Source organism: Drosophila obscura, unplaced genomic scaffold, assembly GCF_018151105.1.
Source record: "Drosophila obscura isolate BZ-5 IFL unplaced genomic scaffold, ASM1815110v1 contig_201, whole genome shotgun sequence".
Classification (NCBI taxonomy): domain Eukaryota; kingdom Metazoa; phylum Arthropoda; class Insecta; order Diptera; family Drosophilidae; genus Drosophila; species Drosophila obscura.
In genome coordinates, this window is record NW_024542792.1 from 201,975 (window position 1) to 227,137 (window position 25,163).

The following is a 25,163-nucleotide window of genomic DNA, read 5'->3' on the forward strand; positions in this document are numbered from 1 at the left end:
CATCGTACCCACCAAGCCCACCTCCCACACGGGCCAAGGTTATATTAAGCTGCAGGTGAGACATCGGAGCATCATAGCAATAAGACATCCCCGGCCTGGCCTTACCTCGTCGCGCAATATACCTCCAACGGGATGGGATATACACTCCGCCACTCCACTGATGCCTGTATGTCGATGGCATCGGACATATGCTAAACCGAATGCCGAGTGCCGAGTGCCGAGCCGAGCTGAGCTTCAAGCTGGAGCCGAAGCTGCCGTGCTGTTCGCGTATAAAAGCCGCTGCCTGCGCCGCTGTCGCCAGCATTCTGCGTTCGGCTGGCGTAGGACGCGCACAACTCTCCTTGCCAAAGCGGAGACCACCACCACAGAGGCGGCACGGCACGGCAATTCTCCTCCTCACCGAAAGACGCGTCGTCGTTTGAAAAAAAGCGCGCGCAAAAACAAAACCAACGCGAAGGAAGAAACCAGGCGAAAATACAAAACAAAAAAAAACCAACGACAAAAGTCGCGCGCGATTCGTAAGCTGTTTACTTTGCCATTATAAATCCGGCGAGCGCTTTCTTTGTGTTTGTGTTGATGTTGGTAATTCCTGTGTTGTCCCGCACACCCACTCCCCCACACTCTGTCTTTTTTTTGCTCCTTTTTTTTCTAGTTGTTTAAACAGTGCATAAAAAGTAGACGGCAAAGAAGACAAATAACAGGAACAAAAACAAGCAAAAAAACAACAACAAAAATTTGCAAAATTTGCAAAACGGATGTGTAAGCGAAAAGTGTTGCATTTCCGTCGCAAGTTCTCGCTCTCGCTGGGTATCTTTGGAGCCACAAGAAAAATGGCCTCAGGTGCCGCCAACACATTGCCCCTCTCCGAATCATGTCGACTGGGGAGGGGGTGGCGAAAGCAGAACTCCAAAATATGTTGCTAAGGGGGTGTCAGGATGTCAGGGTGTCCCTCGTAAAAAATAATACATTCCCACAATGGCATAATAAAATCAGTTAATTGATGATTTAGTGCAGTTCGTGATATCAATATAAAATTCTGCATTATCAAGCAATCACCATTTACCACCATTATCTCATCAAAAGTAATTACATACAATATGTTCCACAGCAGCGACACCTGAGCATCCCCCCCATTCATGTGGAGTCGTTCGGTCCGTCGCTTGCGACAGAAAGAATTTGCAAATTTTACACACAACAGAAATTGAGACTAGAATGAAAACTAAAGAGCGAAATGAACATCCCATATGTACATAATATGTACTACATACATACATATGTATTTGTAGATGAACAGCCTGCGGGAATTCTCCACAATTGCGTTTATCCACAGAAGAACTTTCACTTCAAGGATCAGCAATCGCAATTAAATTTTTAAAATAAAATATAGACATATTTCTAGGGATATTTTACCGTTCTCCTAGAGGCATTTACGTTTATTCAGCATATGAATGCATATTAATTTGATTGAGTTGCTATAATCAAATATATTATCCGAAAATTTTACTAAAAAGCTCATTAACCGCAACCCACTGTGGTTTTTTACTTGGAAACAAATCAATCAAAATGGAAATTGCATTCTCTATGACAGAGATAAACACACACAATCAGAAGCAAAGAACATAAAAGAAAAAAAAAGACAAAAATCCAAGTTTATCTTAAAAAAGAAAATTTAAGTACTTTCCCAAAGTATTTTGTTCGTGTGGCGCAGGGCGAAAACTTTTGGCACAAAGCGCTTGAAATTTCATTTTAATTCGTTTTCAATTCGGTCTAAGCAGCCGCAAGGGCAGCGGTGGACAGAGTTAATGCAGCCGAGGATTGCTTAACTCGTGCCCCAAGTAGACGGATTGCGTGTAGGACCCACGTCGAGCCCTTAGCAAATGATTCAACTTTACTTGGATTGGTGGTATTGGTGGCCGCACATTCATGTGGAAAAGTTATTTGAACAAAGAAAGTTTCAACAAAAAGCATCCACTTCCAATGATCCAAACACGCGTATCCCTCTGATGCTCAACAAGCTGTGGCATTCACAAAAAAATGCATGAAATTCGTGTTATTTCTTTGAGCACACTTTTTAGATGAATATCGCGAATATACAAAGAAAAACAAAGAATATTCAAAGAATATACAACGAATATACATACATATATTGGAAAGAAGGATCTGCGGCTATCTCTGATCAGTACACACTCCATCAAATTGCATCACTTGTTGTCTCTTAAGATCAGCAAAGCATTTAAATATACCCAACTTCTTAATGATTTCCAAAAAAAATACTTTAAAATATTCCAAAAATCAATTTACTAAATATTTCATTTTATTTAAACTGGCAAAAAGCATACATGTACATTAAATTGATATGAAAAAAACTTAGTTGCACAATTGATTATATTCTCAGGTCTCAGCTGAATATTTGATGCTTTTAATTCCCAAGAACTTGTTTGGCAAATAAGTGTTCAAACCCTTTAAACAATTCCTTCAAACGATTCAATATTAATAATTATCAAGAGTTAAGTCATCTGAATAAAACTTGTCCCCTTATGTGGTTTCCTTTATGTATTTTGCGTATATAAATCACGGGAAGGAAATATGAAAAATAAATTGTTTTGTTATCAGAAAATATACGAAAAATTGTGCACTTATTAAATAATATTGCACGGCATTGTGACTGGTTTCCAGTGAAGGATATAGATATACCTTTGATATGAACCGAAATGAAATGATGATTTGATTGTGTAATTTGGCCACCGACAAAATTTTGTCCTCGCCGCAAACTGATTAATGCACTTTATGCCTGACAAATCTACCGTAATGTACCGTAATGTACCCCAATTTCCAACTCTCTCCCATGCCCCACCGAGGGGCATAATGGAGACGACTTTCTCTCTGTCGCTGTGTCTGTGTCACTGGCGAGAAAGTGAGCGAAAGTGAGTTTTTGTGGCCTGTCATTGTCGTCGGCGTTGTCACACGTAGCGGCGGCTCTGATGCTGCTGGCACGTTGAAAACTTTTTCGGCATAAGTTGACGGCTATGCGAGAGCTGTGTGTGTGTGTGTGTGTGGGCGTGGTGTGGCAAGTCGTAAGCACGATATGGCGCTGCAAAGTATGCCACACGAAATTCTTAATGCAAACGACGCCGAAAAATTTGCCAGCGGCAGCGGCCAGGCAATGAAACTTTGATGGAAGCCCCTGCCCATCCCCATCCCCATCTCCATTTCCATCTCGCTGCAGTATCCATAACCATGGAGCACCCCTCCTTCACACCCCTGGACTCTGGCAAATAAATTTGTCATGTCAATACAAAGGACGTGTAAACATTTATTATGTACTTAAAACTGTGTTGTTGCTGCCGCTGCCGCTGCCGCTCGAATGTCTCGATTGTCTGATTTAAATGTAAATTGTGTTTGTAATTCGCTTTTTGTATTTTGTTTTGCTGTTGTGCACACTGAACACTGATTTGTTATACAAACAAATCGGTTTTGTCCATCAATAAAGCTACTCTGCCCATTTGCAGCAATTTCCCGAGCGATAAGCGATAGGCGATTGAGGGACACAACAAGCGATTACCAATAAAAAGGAGAGTCGATCAGCTGATTGACAAGTAATCCGTTTAAAATGGCGCTGCAACTGGGTAGCGTTTGCCGGCATCAGCGTCGCCGTCGCTGTCACACCCAGGACCCACGACAGGAGCAGAACCAATATCTTCACGAGAAGCTACAACAAAAAAACAAACTGCAACAAGTACAGTCACCGCCAATAGTGCCAGTGATGCTGCTGCTCCTGATGCTGACACTCCTCACGCGGCCCCTAAGCGCCTTCTCGAACCGTAAGTAGAACACAAAAATATATTGGCAAATTATGATGAATCAGATACAAATTTATTTGCACAAGCAAAGCTTTGGAAGGGATCATACATATACATATTATCAATTAGTTTATGGAATTTTGTTTGCTGGAAATATTATAGTCATTCCCTTAGGGGAATAACTGAAACCTATTGAAGCATATATGTATATACAGTCACGATCCCAGTGACGATATCCTCACGCAACCACATCCAATACGCAAATGCATAGGCGTAACTCACTGCCGCATCTTCGACTAGTTGTTTGCCCTCTTGTCTGTCTGTCTGTCCGTCTGCCTGTCTGTCTATCTGCCTGTCCGTGTGTGTGTTTGTTTTTTTTTGCTGGGTAATCGAGTATGTGTCTAGTATGTATGCTTGTATGTATGTGAAAGCATGCGTTGGGCATTAAGTTATCAAGTGGAGCAGTGGAAATGCCACCGCCGAGGATGTAACATGTTTGTTTGTTTCCTTGCTACAAGCATTAAAATTCGCAGGCACACACACACACACACACACACTCACATCCGTCACCCACATCCTCATTGAAGGGGGTAAGGTTGAGACCGCGACCGAGACGGAGTCTGAGTCTGAGTCTAGGGTCTGAGGTCTCTCGATGGCATCCCCATAAAGTTCATGGCTTGGTGGCTTGTCCTGAGCACGGTCGACGCCTTGGCAGCCAACAGAACTGAACAGAACAGAACACAACCGAACCGAACAGAACAGAACGGAACGGAACGAGGGAGGACAGCAGAAGCGTGCATTAAAAATCAATAGAAGTTACAAATGTATCCTTCCATTGGGCAAAAAGGGCAAAACATTTGTGGCGCCATTTGTGCGCTGACAGGCTGACTGACTGACTGACTGGCTGGCTAGCTGGCTGGCTGGATGGCTGGCTGGCTGCTGCTTCGTTGGTTGGCTGCTTGCTTCCTTCGTTCTCGTCTGCCGCCGGAATGTGCAGCAGGGCGTTGAGTCAGGGACTCCTGTGCAGGTGTGGATCTAGCATCTGAATGCCATCGCAATAAGCACATTGAGTTTCAGTCGATGGAGGTGATCGGATTCGGATGTGCCGAAATTTATACTAGCAATAATTGAAACACGAGAAAAAAAAAAAAACCAACATCGGAAATTCAGACTAGCGATAACTGAAACACGAGTATGCAGCTCAGTCATTGCTGGCATATCATATCCAGCTAACATAAATTAGTATAGTAGCAAGATATCGGCTAGGGGCTAAAGCCATGAATATGTAGAAAGCCAATTTTCAATCGATAGTGGAGGAGCACTCACTCGACGTCCAACAAGTCCAAATTGATGCTCAAGCTATGCCAGAACGTTGTACGTTGGTCCGAGAAGGACACCAGCAAAGAGCATTCATGAATCATAAAAAAGAGACAAAAATTCCACTTTGCCAATCGAGTTTCATACATTCACATTTGGATCAAATAGATGTACGAGATGTACCCCACAACATACGCCCACAAAATACATATGTATGTACATGTTATGTGTATGTTATTTATGGCTATGTAACGCTGCATGTATGCTACATACATATGGCATACAATATGTGCCATCGACAGTCAATAAAACAAAATTTAAATGCAAACCAAACCGTAAACATTCAAATAAGAAAAAAAATGTTCCAACTTTTGTTGTTGTCTTGGCTCATTCTTTTTCTCCACTTCCTTTCCATTCTTTTTGCTTCCGATACGAGTTTATGTATGTATGTATGTATGAGTGTATCGGTGTATGGGTGTGTGCCCCAGTGCCTCAGTGCCAGTCCCAAATCCGAAGTAAGTGTCTGATTAGTGCAAGGGCCTCCACAACTTGTTTACCTTCGATGTGGGAGCCTCATAAATCCATAAGAACTAACCGAAACCGAATAGGATGAGGAATAGCAAAAGAATCACTTCGCTCCGCTCTCCCGAGTGCCTGGCTCAAGTGGGCTTTGCCCCTCGATGTGTGGCGCCACTCCCTCCCCATCCCCATCACCATTCGTCCCGCTCCAGCTACCGTTTCCTGTCTGCTTAATGGCCGGGGCCATGTTTTACCAAGCAATTCAATTTATTTAATCCAGTGGACAGTTCCAGTCAGCTCCTCCTGGTTCCTCGTTATATGCCCCATGCACTCCCCGGACCGCAACAGATAGCTAGATATGGGGGTAGGTGGTAGGGGGTGCGTGTGCGACCCATGCCACATGCCAAATGTGAATTTCCCGTTAAGCGTAAAAATGATCCGGAATCGGATATCGATGCTTCCCTCCGTTATTCCGTTTGCCGAGGTTGGTCAGCACTTGAAGAGAATTTTGCGACGCACGGAATGAAATCGAAGCAAAAATCGACCAGTTATATTCCATAAAAAAAGGCAAGCTCCAAGAAAGTTTATGTTGCACGTGTGGGGAAGATCTTAGAGAAGATCTTTGGGAATAGTTCCGTTTCCATCGTCTAATACATTGAAGATTCATCCCTAAAGTCCACCAATCAGCAGAATATAATGGAGCTTAATAACAGAACCGAAGACTTAAATGTTGTTAAAGTATATAAACGAGAAGGTACGAGCATAAATTCCTAGAAGCGATTCGAATATTGCAACCAAATGGTAACTTTTCATCGAATTATAAGTAATCCCAAACAGAAGAACATATCGTTTGATGCCGTGGTTCAGAGTCGAGAGCGTGTTGTCAGAGCATAATCCTGCCTGCATTTTCCAGAGCTTTTACAAGATATTTTTCTAAAGAATTCGAAGAATTCCTGTGAAAGTCCATATAAAAAAAACTGCGGCAGGAATGTTTCCTTTACGTTTTCCACAGATTTACATCAGTAGACTGCGAGAACAGCTGACACCCAACTCAGGGTTCAACAATTATTCCTGAAGTGAATGGTGCGAGATGTAGACAAAAACTGAGTTTTTTTTTAATTTTTATACCCGTACCAAAAAGGTTAAGGGGTGGGGTGTGCCGCAAGGACGCCCCCATAGATAAACGATCAGCTCATAGCCGCATGCCTGCCGTCTGTCCGTCCGTCTGTCCGTCGCCGTCTGATGGCGCCCGCTAAACCAATTGGCCCCTCAGTGTACCACTTCAAGTACATTTCCCCCCGCCCCCCAGCGTGGGCGCCTCTCACGCGTGCCCTCTCCAGTCCAATCTGACTGTCGGCATATATAGCCGTTGTTGGCCCCCCCCGCTGCTCGCCTGCTCCTCGCTGCCGCCGTTCGGCCGGCAACCCTCGGGTTACTAAAGTACTGATAATCACTGTTAGTGTAGATATACATTGTGTAGTGCATGCAAAAAGTAAACTTATAACTAAAACTCCAATTATACTGTTCGGGTATGGGGCCCCAGAGCGACTCACACGTTCCTTCTCGTTTTAATTTCGTTTGAGTTTCACAATTGTCTCTGTTTCTGTTTACAGAGCACAGCTGAGATTCATTAACCCTGCTTCAGCTACATATGTTCCAAACCCTCACGGAATAGCTAGCAAATTCCTGGCAGGAATTTTCCGTGGTGCTGGAGACAGGCCTTAAACAGAATATAGTTTCCCGTGCTATGATGAACAGTGCTAACAGTGCTAACAAATCCAATCGGAATAGGTGGAATGCGTCAGGGAATGTGTTCATTTGATCCTTCTAGGGTATTTACAGGTGTGACACGTTTTTCTGTTCTCTGTTCTCTGGTTTTTGATTTTTTTTTGGATTCACTTTCACCTGGCCTGGCCTGGCCTCTGACCAGTCACCAGCCTGGTCTCTGACCCGTGCTGACCTGGTTGCTCTACTGGCATGTGCTGTGCTGGTCTGTGTCTATTTAATTCCCGTACATTTTTATTAATTTTAATTGAAAGCTTTACGAGCGTTTAGCAGCTCGCTTTAAGCTGCTCCACCACGTGCACTCGTGCCTTCTCCTTCTCGCTCGCCGCAGGCTGCTGTGCCTTTGTTGGAGCTAAGCTCTAATGTTGTTATACCCTTGCCGGGGTATGCTGATTTCGGCAGATGCCACCAGACATTATTTATTGTTTATTCTTTAACCTGAATAACCTGTGGATTTCTCTTCTCTTTTTGCTCCACTCAGTATATAAATAAGGGGAAACTACCTAGATGGGATGCATATTTGAATGATCAGTCGAAAGGCATTGACATGTGCCAGTACATAAAGATGTAGCTGAAAAGAAGAACTACATTTATTTATTTGCAAGGGTATTAAAACCTTACAACCCCAAAGCTTGCCTTTCTGTCTTGTTTTTAGTTTTATATCTAATTTCTTTGCCCTATTGTTTTTTTTGTCTGAATGTGCACAGCTGAAGTCTCGCTACTGCTTGCTGTCTCGTCTCCGCTCTCCCACTCTCCCACTCACTGCTGCTACTGTGCTGCTGTTGCTCTGCTGCTGCTGTTTCTTTTGTTTGTTGTTGTTGTTGTTGGGTGCTTGACTCTAGCTCTTGTTGCTGCTGTTGTTTTTTTTTTTTTGCTTTTTCTGCTCTTGTGCTCTCTTTTAGTGTTGATTTAGTTGTTCCTATTGTTTGTGGACGTTTTTTCTTGTTGTGTGCAAAGTGCTCTCGTTCCTGCTCTCTCGCATTGGCTGCTGCTGCTGTTATTGCTCGAACTGTTGTTTGGAGACTGCTTGGCACTAAGCTGACGCTCCCACCAATTGGGGAGGACTTTGTCGGTAAAGGGGACGGCTGGGTTAACGGTAACGGTGACGGTGATGGTGACAAGCACGGCGACGACTGAGATTTCTCGCAACAATGGAAATAAAAACATCTGAAAACGCTGCCATTGAAGTGTCGACTGGCAGCTACCCGATACTCACACTGAGATGTGTGTTCTTTGCTTACATTACGATGACAACGAACTAATTGTAACTATACAAGTGGATGTGACAGCAGATACGAGTGCCTTGGCTTGCCAAAAGTAGAAATATGCCCCATAGAAACAGCAGCATAGATTAGCTGCGCTGGTGCTAGTCTGGAGTGGGTATACACCCCCATTTTGTTCTCGGCTAGTACAGGGCATCAGGACAGAGCATATAATGGAGTCTGCTAAGTGTCTGGCAGCCCATCAGTTTTCGTTAGCGGCAATCTCACTGAAGACTGCATTTTGTTTATCATTTATTTTAATCGATACACATGGCTTTTGGGGGAATTTCGTATATATTTGCCCTAAAAAGTATGCTATGCATATGGCAGTATATGCATGCATATGTATGTAAATATGTATGTGCAGATGTGTGTGTATGCGGATCCCCCATTTGTGTACGCTCGAAGATACTCCCTTCTACTGTTCGTCAGTAATTTACATACATATGTATAAGTTCTATGTACATATGTATGTATGTACAAATTGATGTAATATTTGATTTTGGAATATTTAATATTATTTCCAATATTCCACATTAATGCAATGGATCCAGTGGGAAAGTGGGGCAAAGGGGGAAACTTTTTCCATTAGTCATTTTCCATTGCTTCCGTTTCGAGTCAATAAATATAAAAGATGGTGAATATTACACTGCAGTTATCTTATCTAGCTTAAGCATAATGGGAAATGATTTCCCAAAAGAAGAACTCTCAACCCTCCCTCCCATTCCCTCTCTTGGGGCTTTACCCCCCCCCCCCTCCCTCTGGGTAGCCTGAAGTGATTTTAAAAGTTATTACCTCTCTTATCGCCTGCATCGCTGCCAGGTAGGTGTCCTTCGTTTGTGACTTTCTCTCCTGCCCTGTCACAGGCGATTCTCTTGACACAAAATTTGCCATTCACTTTCGGATAACAGCATAGAGCCGACACCTTTTGGGCCTGGCCAAACAAAACAAAGGACACAAAAAAAGGGCGCTTCGAAAATCAGTTGAAAATCGAGAGAATCATTCGATAACTAGAGGGCCAGACCCAGACAGCTAATGAGAAGATATATGGGGTCTGGCGGCTACCTGATGGGGCCGGGCCGGGCCGACCGGCCATGTATGTATGTACATATGTATTTATGGGATTTGGTGTCAAAGTGAAAACTTGACTGAATAAATAATAAACTTGGAGCCCAAGCAGCACAAAAGTTTTTTGGGGGGCAGGCAGGGCTAAACTTCTGTCCGTGTTCCCAACGACAGGAGCTGTGGCAGCCCTAATATGTTGGGGCTTACGTGAGGAGTACGTGCATGAGTAGTGCCACTGGGAATGGTGGCTGGTGGCTGGTGGATGCTCTGGAGAGCCCAATGATGGCCATTCTGCGACGTTTGCCAATTTTGGTTCGATTTATTTAGTGGAAACCAATAAATAACCAATGATGTATGTACGTCTCGCTCCCTATCCACAGCCACAGCCACAGCCACAGCCGCAGCTACAGATACTCTCAGCATAGCAGAGAGAAAACTCAAGTCCCCTGAGTGCAGTGTGCACAGTGGGCCCAGCATGCAAGATAACTTTGAGTAGCAAAATCAGTTATCGATATCGATTCTGTTATATATACATATGTATGCACATGTATGTATGTATGCGTACTTGACTTGTTTGTTGTTTTTGTTAATTGTTTTTTTGTTTTTGTTTGTTTTTTTCTTGGCATATTTTCGTTCCACTGTGCTTGGGCTGTTTGCCTGCAGCCTGCAGCCTGCATTGACATAAGAAGAGAGCGAAAATTCCCATGATTTCTATTCTTTTCCACAGCAATCTTGTCGCGTCGCATCGCGTCTTGCTCGAACACAATTTAACACTTTGTCGCTGCTTGCTCTGGGGGATAAATTGAAGGAGGGGGGCGTGGGGTGGTGTGTAGGGAAGGAGAGACAAACCAATGGCTGCTCAACATTTTCAATTGTGATGTCGATAGGAAAACCCAATCCGCCAATCCACAATCCCCCATCTCCAGTCCGCCTTCCCGCCCCATGCTACATGCTACATGCTACAGCATGCTACATCCTGGCCTGGGCTGACTGGCAGCTAAACCAAATATGGCGTCATTCAACGCATTTCCGTTTACATTACACGCTCATTTCCGCTCCGTGTGGCTTTATTAAGCGTCGCCAGTTTTTGTTGCACTTTCCTTCCGCCTGCCCACCCCATCACCATTGCTCTCTCAATCCTTATGTATGTGTGTGCTTGGTCCTCCTGGCTGGGCTGAGCTGGGCTGGCTTGCCACTTGAAGTGCGCTCAAGCAGACTAAAGCTGTTGAGGGGAATTTTCTTTGAATTTGCTCCAGTTAGAGCCGGAATCGAAATGTTTTGTTGCCCACACAGTCTGCCCCACCATCCAACACAAGGAGGCTAGCAGCAGTATGTCTGAAATTTAAATTGGGCAAATCATTTGATGCAGCCTTAAGCCCAAACGATACGATATATCCATGTCCGTGTGTGTGTGTGTGTTGCTCTGGGTTTCTGTGTAGTTTTGGGTATCCTGTTTGGGGGCAGGCTCTGCCCACGAGTAGCAGCATTCAATGCCGGCCAGAGCCCAGGTCAGATAGCCTTAATATACGAATAAAGATAGTGAAAGATACCCAGAGGGTTGAGTAATTCTTCTCAGGTTCCCCCAATACCGCCAGCCAATAATAAAACAATATTTCATATTTTGTTGCTGCCCCTTTCAAAATTTTAAATTTAATTTGCGAAATAATTTGCGTTCCGAGATGAATTTACTTTGATTAATTTTGAGTGGGTGTGTGTCGATCTGTCGAAAGTTCTTCACTCTGTCCGTTCATCCCACCCCCGTATAGGATTCCACCGACGAAAAATAGGATTCGAAACCTGTACTAATCCACCTACTAAAGAAACTCCATTAGGTCCGCATTGAGTCAGGAGTACGAGTATTACTTACTTCCTTTTCCTGTTCCTATCCGAGTGTGTGGGGTGTACCCGAAACACTCGTCCAATCATGCCAACGCTAACGATGAATTGTTCTATTGCCATGGGCATGATCTACAGGAGGTTGAGGTGGAATATCGCTGATCGCTGGGCTAGTTTGATAGTCGACTCGATTTACTTACACTCCACTACCGCAGCAAAGTGTCAGTGCTAAAATTATTTCATATCCGAGAATTCGTAGCTTGGGCCAGCTAAAAGTTGATCCATCAGGTAAGTAAGTCCGGTTAAGTAAGTCCGGGAAGGCAGCCCCGCCGCCTGGGACTGGGTTGCGCCACCTTTGCATGCCACAATCTAAATGGCTCTAAATATTAGCAACGCAACGAACTTGCAACTCCACTGGCTTAGCTTACTGTGAGTGAGTTTTGGAGTCCTTGGAGGTTTTAAGTTGTTTAATAAATTTAACAAAAAAAAAATCAACTATAATTTTAATAATTTAAGCAAACAAACCAAAAAAAAACAAAATAAATAGAATTAAATTTAAAAGATTAAAACTATGTTTTGTACGGCGGCACGCGGAAGGTCTCTTGGAGACCTCTTCGATTTCCACCGAACTTTTCCTACGCGGGGCGCGTTCAACATTTTGTTTGATTTAGTTTCTTGGCTTTTTATTAGTTATTAAATTTTGCACTTTTTCCCAAAAATATATTTTCATATATATTTTGCTCGGAGATGTTTGCTCGGTGAACAGCTCGACTCGACTGACGAAAATCTGGCTCAGCCCCAGGGCCAGATATACAAATCCAAATATATAAAAAGAGTATTTGATTTGGGGAATTCGTGTGCGAGGATTGTAGGTTTTATTCGGAAAAGGGACACATATAGAATGCTGGGAGTAATTTCGACAATGGGATGGATTTGAATCTCAGTGGAATCTCAATAGTAGGAACCCACTTGATCCGCAGGCTTAGCCTGTTGCACCCAAAGGATTACAATGTACCCCTCGAACAATTATTTGCTGATAATAGCTATTGAAATATGCTGCTGGAAAATAGGGCGAATATACCTCCTAGAATCTGCGAGTGCAGGGCAAAGCAACAGCAGCAACAATAAAAGTTGTTTAGACATAAGTAAATTACTTGGAAGCGCCGTTTCGACACTTGGCTGGCGGCAGAAATTCTATGGTCTGTCTGCAGTCCTTCCACCAAAGTGCAGGAGAAGAGAATGAGGCTGATGCAGAGGCAGAGACAGAGACACCCTCTGCCATTCTGTTCTGGGTACGCTTCTTTGAAGGATTTAAGTTCCGGGCGTAAGCTGTAAACAAGCAGCAAGAAAAGGAGCAAGGAGCAGTCGCAAGGAGCAGTAGGATGGCAGGGAAGGGAAAACGGCAACGGCAGCGGCAACCAAGTGCCCGCAAATACATTCAAATTTAATTGAAATACAAATTGGCAGCTTTTGTTGCCAATCGTCCGCATAAAGCTTGAAGCAGAGACGCCGAAGCAGCCGCAGAAGCAGAAGCAAAAGGCGCCAACAACAAAGCAAATAAACAAAAACAAAAAGCAGAAGGAGAGCTAAAAAGAAAGGGAAAATCTTGAGGAAATTTGTACAAGTGGAAAGCAATTTGAATTGAATCTAAATATTTATGCAGTAGTCAGAGCAAACAAAAAAAAAAAGGAAATGCAAAGTTTATTATGAAAAGATTCGAAGAGGGAGAAAGCAGTGCCAGCCGCCACTGCTTAAGTTCGCATTAACAGAACCATGGAAGTCCTGCACTTTCACCTTTCACCCGATTCCAGCACTTTGGGATGGGATGACTTTACCGCGTATAAAGTTAAGATTTAGCCGAGGAAGCTACTTTAGATAGCCAATAGTTATAGCCGCCCTCCCTCTGTAGCTTTGATTTATAACCTTAAGCTCCCAGCGTAAATAAATAAAAAATAAATATTAATTTTACTCGGAGTTCAGTTGCCAGTTTGCTTGTTTTACTCGCATATTCAATGATTCTGGATGTTTATGTTTTCTGTCCGCGAAGAATATTTAATAATATTTTATGTGTCTCTTTTCGTGTAGATTTCTTTAAAGTATTCTATTCTATTATCAGTATGATAATTTGTGTTGCATGTGATACTCGTAGTTGCTGATATCTATGGACTGTATAGCAAATAATAAGTAATAGTAATTAACTTATGTCCAAGCAACTTTTATTGTTGCTGCTGTTGCTTTGCCCTGCACTCGCAGATTCTAGGAGGTATACCCGCACTTTTTTCCAGCAGCATATTTCAATAGCTATTATCAGCAAATAATTGTTCGAGGGGTCCATTGTACCCCTTTGGGTGCCACAGGCTGAAAGTTTGCTCCCCTGTACATCCATTCCTCTGCCCACAGGAACACCTGAATCGAAGGGCCTTTTCATATATTTATGTACAATGGGATCACGTTTCCCTCGAGCAGTGAGGTCCTCCTTTTTCTCGGCTCAGAGTGGCTTTTTCTATGGCTATTGCGTTTCTTGTTGTTGCTGCTTATTCTGATGGATGAAAGTGTTTAATTAACGGACTGCTCCCCATACATTTTCGCTTAATTTTTGGGAAAATATTTGTTAATATTCCGCCCCCATTCCCTCCTCCGCCTACCACCCCATCTTTGGTGTCAGCGTCGCCAGCAGTGGCTCCAATTAGTGTAGCGAAGTAAATCTATTTTAAATTGATTTTGCGTTGCCCGATTAAATTGAGTTTCGCCAGTGCGATGTTGCCAAGTTGCTCTGCATACCCCCCCCCCCCCCCTCCATACCAGTCCAAACTCCTATCCCTTGGCTCGTGCTTGCGGTATATAATTTCATTTTAGGTCCCTCCCCGTCCCGCCCCAGCACTACCCCTGCTACCCACTGCTGCCAGCTGTGACGCTCGCGCAGCCAATTACAAAATGCTGCCGGGCTTCACTGTACAAGCATTTCGCAACTCATTAAAGGCCCTGGCAGAGGAGTGGCAGTGTGGCAGCGTGCAAGTGTGGCACTGGCACTGGCACTGGCAGCACTTGCGGTGCTTCACAGCGTTGCTTTAGTTCCGTTTTCAGTTCCCCGAAAATTTTCAAATGAAAAATTGAAAATCCATTTTTCGTTGTCATGTGAAGGATGGCAGGGAGGTACAGAGAGAGCGGGAGAGAGATAGCTCTTACTGATTCCAGATTCGGGTCAACTGCGAGTATGTGGCGCACATTAAAAGGAAGAAGCCCATTCGGATTCGGGCACCATCAACCTCTGCTTTATGCACTTTGCACTCTGCGCTCCACACTCGACTCTTAACCCATCTCATCAGCGTGCCAAAAGCGTTCGAGTGCAATGCATCAAAGTGGCAAGTGCCCGCAAGAGTCCGGCAGGCAGAGAAGTTCAATGGAAACCAAATGAGTTGGCCAGAAGTCGGTATTCGGCCCGTAAGATATCCGCTACTATATGCACCTGCATATGTTCATCTGTATCTCTTTGATTAGATCTATCTCGATCAGAGCCCGAGTTACTTGTGTCGGAGCAAAGCGGTTTATTTTTTTGAATTTAAACAGAACATTTGAAGAGCTTTTAGTTCACAATTTCAATCCAAGCAGAGGTAAATGTAAAGTAAATAAATGTTGGGCACACCACATTTGTTTTGTTGGTTTGATCTACGCATAAAGTGATCAGAGGTAGCGGTGAGGCTTCCTGCTGTTGCATACAATCGAACGAATGCATATTCCCGAGCCACGAGTAACGGGCCAGAATGCAGATCGAGGGCGGCACGGTAAATGGGAGAGAGAGCCAGAGACGGGGCAGCGTTGAGAACTTTCCATTTGAAACTCATTAGAAAGTGCTCCAAGCAAATGCACGACAGAGGGAGGGAGAAAGAGAGTGGGCTGGGAGAGTGGGCTGGGAGAGCGGGCTGAGAGAGTGGACTGGGAGAGCGGGCTGGGGGAGCGGGCTGGTAGAGTGGACTGGGAGAGTGGGGGTGTGCTTGCATTTGCAACTACTAGTATTTGCTGGGTCCTGTGGGCGTGTCAGCGTCTTCGCTTCAACCAAATTGAATCAAACCTGTCCAGGCATGCACACATTCACATCTATACATAGAGTACATGTGTATATGTGTTCCCGCTTGTGGGTGTGTAACTGGTCAACTGGTCCGGCAGCCATTCAAGTCCGGAAAGCCCTTTAGTGGATGCTTGGATGGCGCTTTACGCGTGGCCCACAATTAAATCTCAGGTACTCCAATTTGCGCACCACTTAGCTGCGTCAGAGCTGAAAGTACATTCATTATATTACATAAAAAATAGCGATACTTACCGTTCGGCATGCAATATTCCAATAGGCAAACTGAACCAAATTCCTCTCGATTGATGCCCCAATTTTTGTTCTATCAAAATTGAAATACATTTAAGACAGACGAACGCCTTAGACGCAGGAATCGTGATAAATATTTAAGTACATTTATTTATTAGCTCGAACAAGCTAAATCAGGGGAATATGGCAGGTAAAATGAACAATTCGAAATTAAATTTGTATATTTTATTCCACTTGTGGCACTAATCTGCGCGACTTCCTCTTTCATCAGTCAACTTTTACGCTCTGCTGTCACAAGACAATAGATGCTCGAATGCTGCCAAAAACAAGTTGCATAATGCCAATATGTTTAGTAGGAACTCCTGTGCCAAAAACTACTCGTATTTTAGGCTGCTTAAAATATTGCTTGCTTCTGGGAAATCACTCGGCACGTAAAGCCTTCAGATATAAGGAGCATTGGTATCATGCTTGATGCCATAACACACTCGCAGGCTTAACAGGCTTGGACTGCTTCATTGGCCATTTCTATATTCAAGTTGAAGTATCCTCTATTCTAGTTTAGGTATGTGAGTGAGCGAGCGACTACATTGCCTTTTGGAAATATACAATAAAGTGTGGCTGCTATCCTGCGCTGACAGTGGGCTGGTGCGACGCACTGGGCACACCTCAGAGGCTCCTGGACCTTTGCCCCTGTAACTGTCCATGAGGGTGGCATGGGGCAGAGTACATGCGCAGCAAGCTGATCATCCTAACGGATACGACCGTCGTTATGCCTCCGCTGTTCCCTTTTGCTGCTACATTTTGTACATTTAATTTCATTTAATTCAGTTACATGCCATGCCATTCCATTCCACCATTCCATACATTGCCATTTTGTTTGCATATTTTAATATTTTTCGTTCAAATTTATATTCCATTTTCATTTTCTTGCTGGGCCAGCTCCCGCTCCCAAGCGGCCAATGAGAAGGAGGCGACAGAGAGAGAGACAGAGATGAAGATGTGGAGGCATGTGCGGCAGGGTGGCAGTGTGGCAGTATGGCAATCCAGGCGGTTGATGGGCGGTGAATGGGCTGGCATGCTGCATTAGCACAGAGGCGGCAAGAGCCACAGCCACACCGACAGCAGCAAACAGGAGACAACAGTTGCTCCTAAAATAATTCAACCAAAACCCCAGCCTCAGTGCCAGCCTTACACCAGGACCAGGACCAGGACTAGGCCATGTGAGGCAGTGGCACAGACAAGTGGCAACATGAGCAACAAGACAGACAGACAGACAGACACACACACGCTGGCTGGCGGTAGGCCAGCCAAAAACTTTGTGTGTCAGTTGAAAAGTATCTTGGAGATACTTTCTTGCCTCCTCCACAGATACACTCGTATGTATGTACATACATATGCAGCCTCCTGCCTTGCCTTGCCTCCCCTCCATGCTCGTCGCTGCCACTCATATGAGTGTGTGGCTTTTGCCGCAGCAACCGCCACAATGTCATTAACCAAATGAATGGCTGACACTGCAGATTTGAATGTCTAGAACAAGACAGGCACAAAAAGGGAAGTGAAGATGGAGATGCAGATGCAGATGGAGGGAGCAGGAGCAGAAGACGAGACGGGACTTTGCTGTCGTTTTCTTGTGATTAAGTCGGTTACTCACTCCCACTCCCCCATCTTACACTCCCCCAACTTCTCAATCCCTCTCTCATTCTGCGTTTAGCCCAAGATTACCTAGCGGCTTGCTCTCATGAACTCTCGCACACAAAGGGAAGGCCGGACGAAGCCCGAATACCCTAGAACATGTCTACAAAACAACACTCATCGGCGATAGTCGATTCAAGACGCGTCATGCACACGACATGTATTTGGTTTTTGTTTTGCACTTTTAGTTGTGGCGTTGGGGGTTTCGATGAATAAATTACCAGCAATAGGAACAGTTTAGAGCAAGGATGTCCATGTGTCCAATTAATCCAATTAATCCCCAATCGAGTGAGATGAGGGCATAAATTAGTCCAACGAGACTTGGGCTAAATTTGATTGAATTTCCAGCAACCTAATGCCATGGGACTGTTTACTCTGGGACTGTCGACAGATTACAAAATGGTTTTCTCTCTCTGTCAAGCTGCTGCCAAAACTCAACAAAGTTCGGGGCATCTTCGGTATCCTGCGGAAAGAGTGTATGGGAGAAGGGAGGAATATTTTGTTCCGGCCAAGTGGCTGTGTCAGTGCCTGTGCCTCTGTTTGTGTCAGTGCCAGTGGCAGTGGCGTTGGTCAGAATGAGCCTCACAGGAATGTTAGTGATGACAACAACTTAATGGAAATGGCTACACATTTATAAGTGACAACTCTGTCTCAGTGTGCGTGGCCTCCCCACTCTTTAAGTGTGTGTACGTGTGTCCATGGGACTAAAGGACGTGTTATTTATGGTCAAGGCGTGGCAGACAAATGGCCGGCATATGCATGCTGAGATAGACACTCTTACTAACACACACACACACACACATACAGGCATAGAGTAATAACTAACGGTAAATTAGTTGGCAAACAGAGTGCAAAAAAAAAAAAGGCAATGGCAACAAAATGGCAAAAGGAAAATTGCCCAAAGATGGAACCTAATTTACCCAAAATTTACACACACACAAATACACGCAGGCACGCACACACAAGCGCATGCTAATACTCAAGCACATTGATAAGTTACCCCTGCCCCATCCTACCACCTCCCGCTGGAGCCACTTGCTGACCGTTCTTTGACCCAAGCAAAAACAGACCAATTTCCCGAAGGCTACGGCTGCCCATCAAAGGGGGACGAACGTGTGGACACACAGCAAACAGATTAAGTTGGCCATGATTTGCGGCCAGGAGGCTGACGAAAGTTTCGCCAGGCCATTCCGGGCTGCGTGTCGACAAGTCATCGATAGCAAATCGATATCCGGCTGCAGATCAGCAACGGAACTGTACATGGAGCGCGTACGAGGTTTCATTTTGTGGATTGACTGGAGGAATGGGCGCAGAGATATCAAATAAATCAACTGCAAGCTGTCTGCAAGGCAACTCTGTGAAGCCTTGTATTTTGTATGAGAAATTAAATTTAAAATTTAAATTTAATTGATTTTGCTCGGACAGTGAAAAGGCTTGCAGCGTAATCTAAACTCTCGTTGTCAGCTGCCACTTCAATAAATTCCCATGCGGAATTTGGTTGTTGGTTAAAACAATAGCAAAAGCGTACGTAATCCGATACACTTGTAATTCAATGCCAGCATTTCTTGTTCTACTCCTTTTCTGTCATTCGCAGTGCTGATCACTGGGCCATTGCCTGGCCACGGCTATGGCTATGTTTTTCTGCTTTTCATTCTCTTAGCCCTTTGGGCTGGGGGGCGGCGGCGGCGGGCGATTCATTCGCTTTTTGGTGGTGGCGTCAAATATCCAAATGCAAACACGGCCCAAGAGCTTAAAACCTCTCAATCCTTTAGTCCCTGTCGCACACCCTTTGCCACCAGCACTTCTAGCCTTATACTCGTCCTGGGCCTGGGACTGGGCCTGGGCTTGGCATGCAGTCGAGTCCAACATTTGTTTTTTGCTGCACTCTCAATGGGTATTTCTGATTGTGTGCTAAAGTTTGCAGCACACACGAAGCAAACTACGAGTATTTTTCAAAACCTTATCATCAACAGGCGAGAGGGTTGGCAGTTGGGAGTTTCGGAAGGTTAACCTCTGGGGGACGAACAATTATAAATTGCCCAAAGCAAAAAGATTCCAAATAGGCACTCGGATTAAAATTGTTTAAGTTTCGGTTTGCTGCAGCTCAAAGTTCATGCAGTTCATGCGATAATGCCGCAGTTCTCTGCAGTTTAAGGAATACAAATTATATGCTTCATACACACAATTTCCATGTGTGTACCGTTCAAGGGTATTTGTGGCTTTGGTGCGACTTTTTGGTGCTCGGCCAGTTTGTTTTTTTTTTTGTTTTCAGTTTCATCAATTTTGTTTAGGGCTGTGGCTTTGCAGCTTCACTGTGGCTCTGGCTCTGGGCCTGGGCTGTGGCCACGCGTTGGCGGTTTTTTTTTGCTGGTTGCCTGGCTGTGGCCACACATGTGCCCGGCACCGCCACCGCACCCGCACCCGTGCCGGGTCCGGGTCCGGGTCAGCTTTATTAGGTTCGGGTTTCTAGCTGTGGCCGCCGCCGGCCGCTGTTCCCGCTGTTTTGCGTGTGCCTTTTAATTTATTTATCAGAGGCAGCAGAGCCTACAGTTTTGTGTGTGTGTGTGTTTCTTTTTTTGTGTGGTTGTAGCGCCATTTGGCCGGACTGTGGCCGTGGCAATTTGGCGGCTTTGTTATTTATGCAAAAGACTGCGCCAGTCGCGCGTCGCTTCGTTCCCGTTTACGTGCTGCACATGCTGCAGATCCCCCGCCGCTCTGCTGGATGCCAAATGTCGCCTTGGGGGGCAGTCACACTCACAGCCTCCATCCAATAGCAGGTGGACAGCAGCAGCAGCATTGACATAAGCTCCAGAAACGAGGCATCAAAAATTAACCACACACACAAAAAAAAAACGTTGCAATTAATTCATAATTACGGAATAATGGCTGCTGAATTATAAATGTAATTATCCAGCATCAATTCGTGGAAACAAGTGGAACTCTTATTCTGTGTAGCCCTCCTCATTAGGCTTCATACAGGATATGACAATTGGGGCATTTCTCTTAATTTTTCACCCACTCTCCGCCAGCGCAGGATAGCATCCGCAACGCCCAAACGCCTCCACCCTTAGATAGGCATTAACGATTCATAGAGCTTAGTGGCTGGGTCTGCCTAATGGATTATCGACTCGAGAATGTCATTACTCAATATGTCACGGCAGTTGTTCCGGCGCTCACACTCACACTCACGCCCGAACAATCCGGCATCATGTACGGAATACCTTTTGCCCTGATGGTGACAGCCCGCACCGAGATCGTTCGTCATTATCATCGTTCGGACTGGAATCATCATCGAAAGGTGGCGCAAAGTGGTTGCCATAAATAAGCCTTATGATAAACTAAACGTGAGCTCGTTTGTTCGGTACAATGTTTTGGCGTGGGCGGCGGGATTGGAGGATTGCGGGGATTGGGGAGAAATTGGCGCACAGGAAGTCTATCAAAATGCCAATATACTGGTACATACATACATGTAGGGTGTGTCTCTGTGTGAGCGTCTGTCTCTGGGTAAGCAGTGCAACCAATAAATCCTCAATAATTTATATGGAACGTCGACCGCATTTCTGAGGTTTTGGCCTCATTCTCGTAAAAGGAGAGAGTGCCAGAAAGGCAACAGAAGGGCTCGGGGTTTGGAGTGACTAAGCGAAAAGCGAAATTTGTTCAAATATTTGTCCGCATCAATGTGAGGGAGGGGTGGGGAATGTTGTGTGACACGGTGCAAAAACTCGAACAAAGGATACCTCTGGATACCTATTGTTCCAATATTACTGCTATGATATGGTCAACTGATTTTGTATTTTATGGTGTATTAAAGAGAGAGCTCACGACGAGTCAATGCAGGATGAAAGATTAATTAAAGAAGCGGGCTCGGTTGAGGATCTATTTCCAAAACGATATGCAAGAAGTGCAGGCAGCTTCTTGCAAGCGAGGCTTCGGCTAGAGCGCGACAGATCGAGAGCGAAAGCCAAAGAAAAAATTACGTGAGAGAGCGGCTGCATGGGATGCTTGCGTGCGCGAGCATATGTATGTATGTAGTACAGTAAGCAGTGCAAGTAACGAAGAATAACAGGAATTTACTCTACTGCTGCACCACACTGACAATGTTCCATGGATTCCCAACTAACATTTGGCAACGTAATCGAAAATTGGTTTTTAATGTGGTTTTTACTGCTTTACTATTAGAATAGAATATGTAAACTACCTTACTGCTGCACCACTTGGCTGTAATCTCTGGATTAACGGCTAACTGCGTTCTGCATAACCAAAAACCAAAAAGTTTCTTAAATCCTGTAATAGAATGCCACAAATTATAAGCATACGATACAGAGGGGTGTTTATAGTAAAAGGTACGATAAATGATTATGAATGGAATGTACGAATATTCTTTGGCCACAATCCTCTGCGCAATCCACATATAATTCTCTAACTATCCCTATCACACACATATGTGTGTATGTATGTATCTACCGGTGCGGTCCGTGGGGGCGACATATTCGCAACTTAAAATGCGCTTTTCCTCGCCCATCCCCTCGCTCCATACACCAAGGTCTGAGCAAACAAAGGGCGCAATTCGTGCCATTTCATAACTCAAAGTGACAAGCCAACCAACGAGCAGAAGCACAGAGGGAGAGGGAGAGAGACACAGTCAATTTATATTATGAGCGAATGACCAGGACAGGGACAGGGACAGTTACAGGGACAGGGCCATGGAAGTGGACAGATGATAGGGCGGGTGACAACAAGTACCACCCCCCCTCTGCCATGTGCGAGTTTGGTTTGGCATTGCTGGGATATGGAATACATTTACTTATCCCAAATGAGTGGATCTATTTAGGGATATCCACAACGATTCAAGGGCCATCGGGAAACAGCAAAGAAAAGAAAAGTAAAAGCAGCAAACTGGACGGGCAGGCAGCATGCACAAACGACGGAATTCAATAAAGTGTTAAGTGGTGCAGAATTCTCATTCTTGCCCCTCCGGCTGATGGATGGAGAAAGCAACGAGCAGAGCAGAGCAGAGCATTTCACTCCCAAGATGCCTTTGCGTCACTTGAGCGCCAATTTGAATGAATGCCATCGGAATGGGAAATTGCTGAATCAGGAGAGACAGAGAGAGACAGAGAGAGAGAGAGAGAGACAGAATGGAAGTGCAGAGGGGTGAGAAATCTAAGAAATCCCAAGATGGGGCAAAGCATCTAAAGAGTCCCTCGGGGGGCCAAACCAATGGACGATTTGTGCATATAACATTATTATAATGACATCAATCCAAAAGGGGGTCCCCAGTCCAAACGGATTACAAAGAGTGGGTACAGAAAAGTGGCAGGAAGTGCGGGGGTGGAATCGGACATGCCATGCCCGTTCAAGTGGCGTTCCTCAGCTCCCCAGCTCCCACTTGCATGGAGTAAATAATAAGAAAATTCCTGTGCGCCTTGGCATCTTGCCTAACCAACATCATTCGCCCCATCATGCTCATCATCGTTCCCCCTTCAGTTAAGACGCAAAACTATGTGCCCAGTGGCTGGTGGCAGTGTTGCCCAGGCGCCACGACACGACACGCCATGCCATGCCACGGCAGGGCAGGGCCCACATGCCACACAGTGCAGAGCGTACAGAGCGTCAAAATGGAATTTCAAGTTCAAGCGGAAAAGCAGAAAAGCAGAAAAGCGCACACAAAAAATGTGAAGGAACTTTTCGATTAGGAATGGAGCGAACGGAACCCCGCCAGTCAGCCAAATGCAATAAACTTCAAGTTTATTAAATTTAACGAGTATCACACCACACCACAACACACCCCCCATCACCCTTCATCCGCTCCATACCAAATCCGGTTATGTGTGTGTGAGTGTGTGTCCTGGCAATTGTTGTGCAGGAATCAAATTATGGTACACACCAGCAAGATCCAGCAAACGTGTAAAAGGCGAGTCGGCTAAACGCTCCCGGAAAAACGCTTTGGATGCAGCTCAATCAATCTAAAATCAAATCAGCTCGGTTTGTTTGCCCTACTGAATCCACAATGAACCGAACTGGGGTGTCCAGGCCTGCGCCTCTTATGAAGGCCATACAAAGTGAATTACTTTAGGTGCATAGATAGAGGGATATTCGTTTATGTGCTCATTTATTGGCAGATCCAATACAGTTATTTGGCGGAGATTGGGCATGGAGGGTAATAGCACTTCTTAGTTTCCTCATCCTATTCAGCCCCTGCCACACGCTCGTTCGCTCTCTATCACTGGCGCCCCCTGCCGCAGAGAGCCAGGCCGGATGGGAATTCGTTGGTGGGCAGATGGAGAGAAAGAATGAAATGCACTGCTATTATACTGACTGATTATCGTATTAACATTACGACTCGTTCCTGAAAATCCAGCAATAAATAAATAAATAAATAATTTATTAATAAAATAATAATTAATAAAATAAATAAAATATATATTTAATAATTTGATTTATTTATTAATATAATTTACTTAATAATTTAATTAAATTAATACTTTAAAGAGCTAACTCGAGTGTCTGCTCACACACCAATTGAGCGGAGCCCCAACTCTGGGGGCCCCATCGATTCGGCGTGGGGAAAATTGAAGTCAAAAAGTGCATTTCCGATCAACATCCAATTATGATATGGACCAAACCAAGCCAAGCCAGGCCAGGCCAACCCGTTCGAGTTCCATTCGCTTCCAATTTCTCTCGGGGTGCTCCGGGACAATGGGAAAGTGGCAAACGTTGAAGGCTGAACAACGAAACCGATTTGTTCGATATTACGAAAGTTTTGCAGGCATACACCACAAAAAGGGGGTGGGGCCAGGACAGCACAGGGAGAAGGTGCAGCTACGCTACGGTTACGGTTACGGTTACGGGTCGAATGGGGGGCGGGCTTCGTGTGTGGTTGGCTCTGATGTATCGCTATGTGCTCGGGGCTGTGCCGCTTGTAAAAGTGAAGTGAGACATATGTACAGTAACAAATCAATTTTAGTGGCAAACACACTGTGTAGAGAGGGGAGGGGTGGGGGGAGCACGCAGACTCGTTTGGGGCACATTACTTCCGCTGAACTTGATTGAACTGAACCCTGGCCCCAGACAGCGTGCGAGCGGAAAGCAAAATTCATCAACGCACCATTGCCCGGAATACGGAATATACGGAATACACGGAACCCGGAACCAATTCAGAACGCGATGCCCGATGCCCGGTGCCCTGTTCCCTGTGCCCGGAGCTATGCGTCGTCGTCCTTCCCTGTGCTCCACCATCTCTCTGTGCAAAAACCACGGACCCCTGTCACTTTTGATTGTAATCGAGTGTTTTTATTGTCGCTCTCTCGCTCTCGCTCTTGCTCTCCACTCCACCCCACCCCCCCTCGATGCTTCACTCCTTCTGACAAACAGTTGGATATACTTTACGAACTGCGGTCCATGGCCACAGCTAAGGCCACATCCAGTTTCACTTCCACAGCCACGGCCACGTCCACGTCCACGTCCATGGCTACGTCCTCGATCTCCTTTCGGTGTGTGTTTGCCAATTGGATTTGACATTTTATTGGGTTTTCCTCTACGTCTCTCGTTACTGCCGCTCCACTGGCCAGG

At 45.0% G+C, this 25,163-nt stretch overlaps 1 protein-coding gene across 4 annotated transcripts in view; it reads left to right on the forward strand.

Annotated features, from left to right (window-relative positions):
* Positions 1 to 319: 319 nt before the first annotated feature.
* LOC111075695 (tyramine beta-hydroxylase) overlaps positions 320 to 25,163 on the forward strand; it is a 31,245-nt gene continuing 6,401 nt past the window's right edge. The window contains exons 1-2 of one of the 4 annotated variants that reach the window (XM_022369150.2): positions 320 to 582; positions 3,510 to 3,821. In XM_022369150.2, the coding sequence (XP_022224842.2) occupies positions 3,611 to 3,821 (211 nt within the window). In that variant the 5' untranslated portion in view covers positions 320 to 582; positions 3,510 to 3,610. Of the gene's footprint in view, positions 583 to 741; positions 760 to 3,509; positions 3,822 to 25,163 lie in introns of those variants that run through there. The other 3 variants (XM_022369151.2, XM_022369152.2, XM_022369153.2) reach the window with 3 other exon arrangements.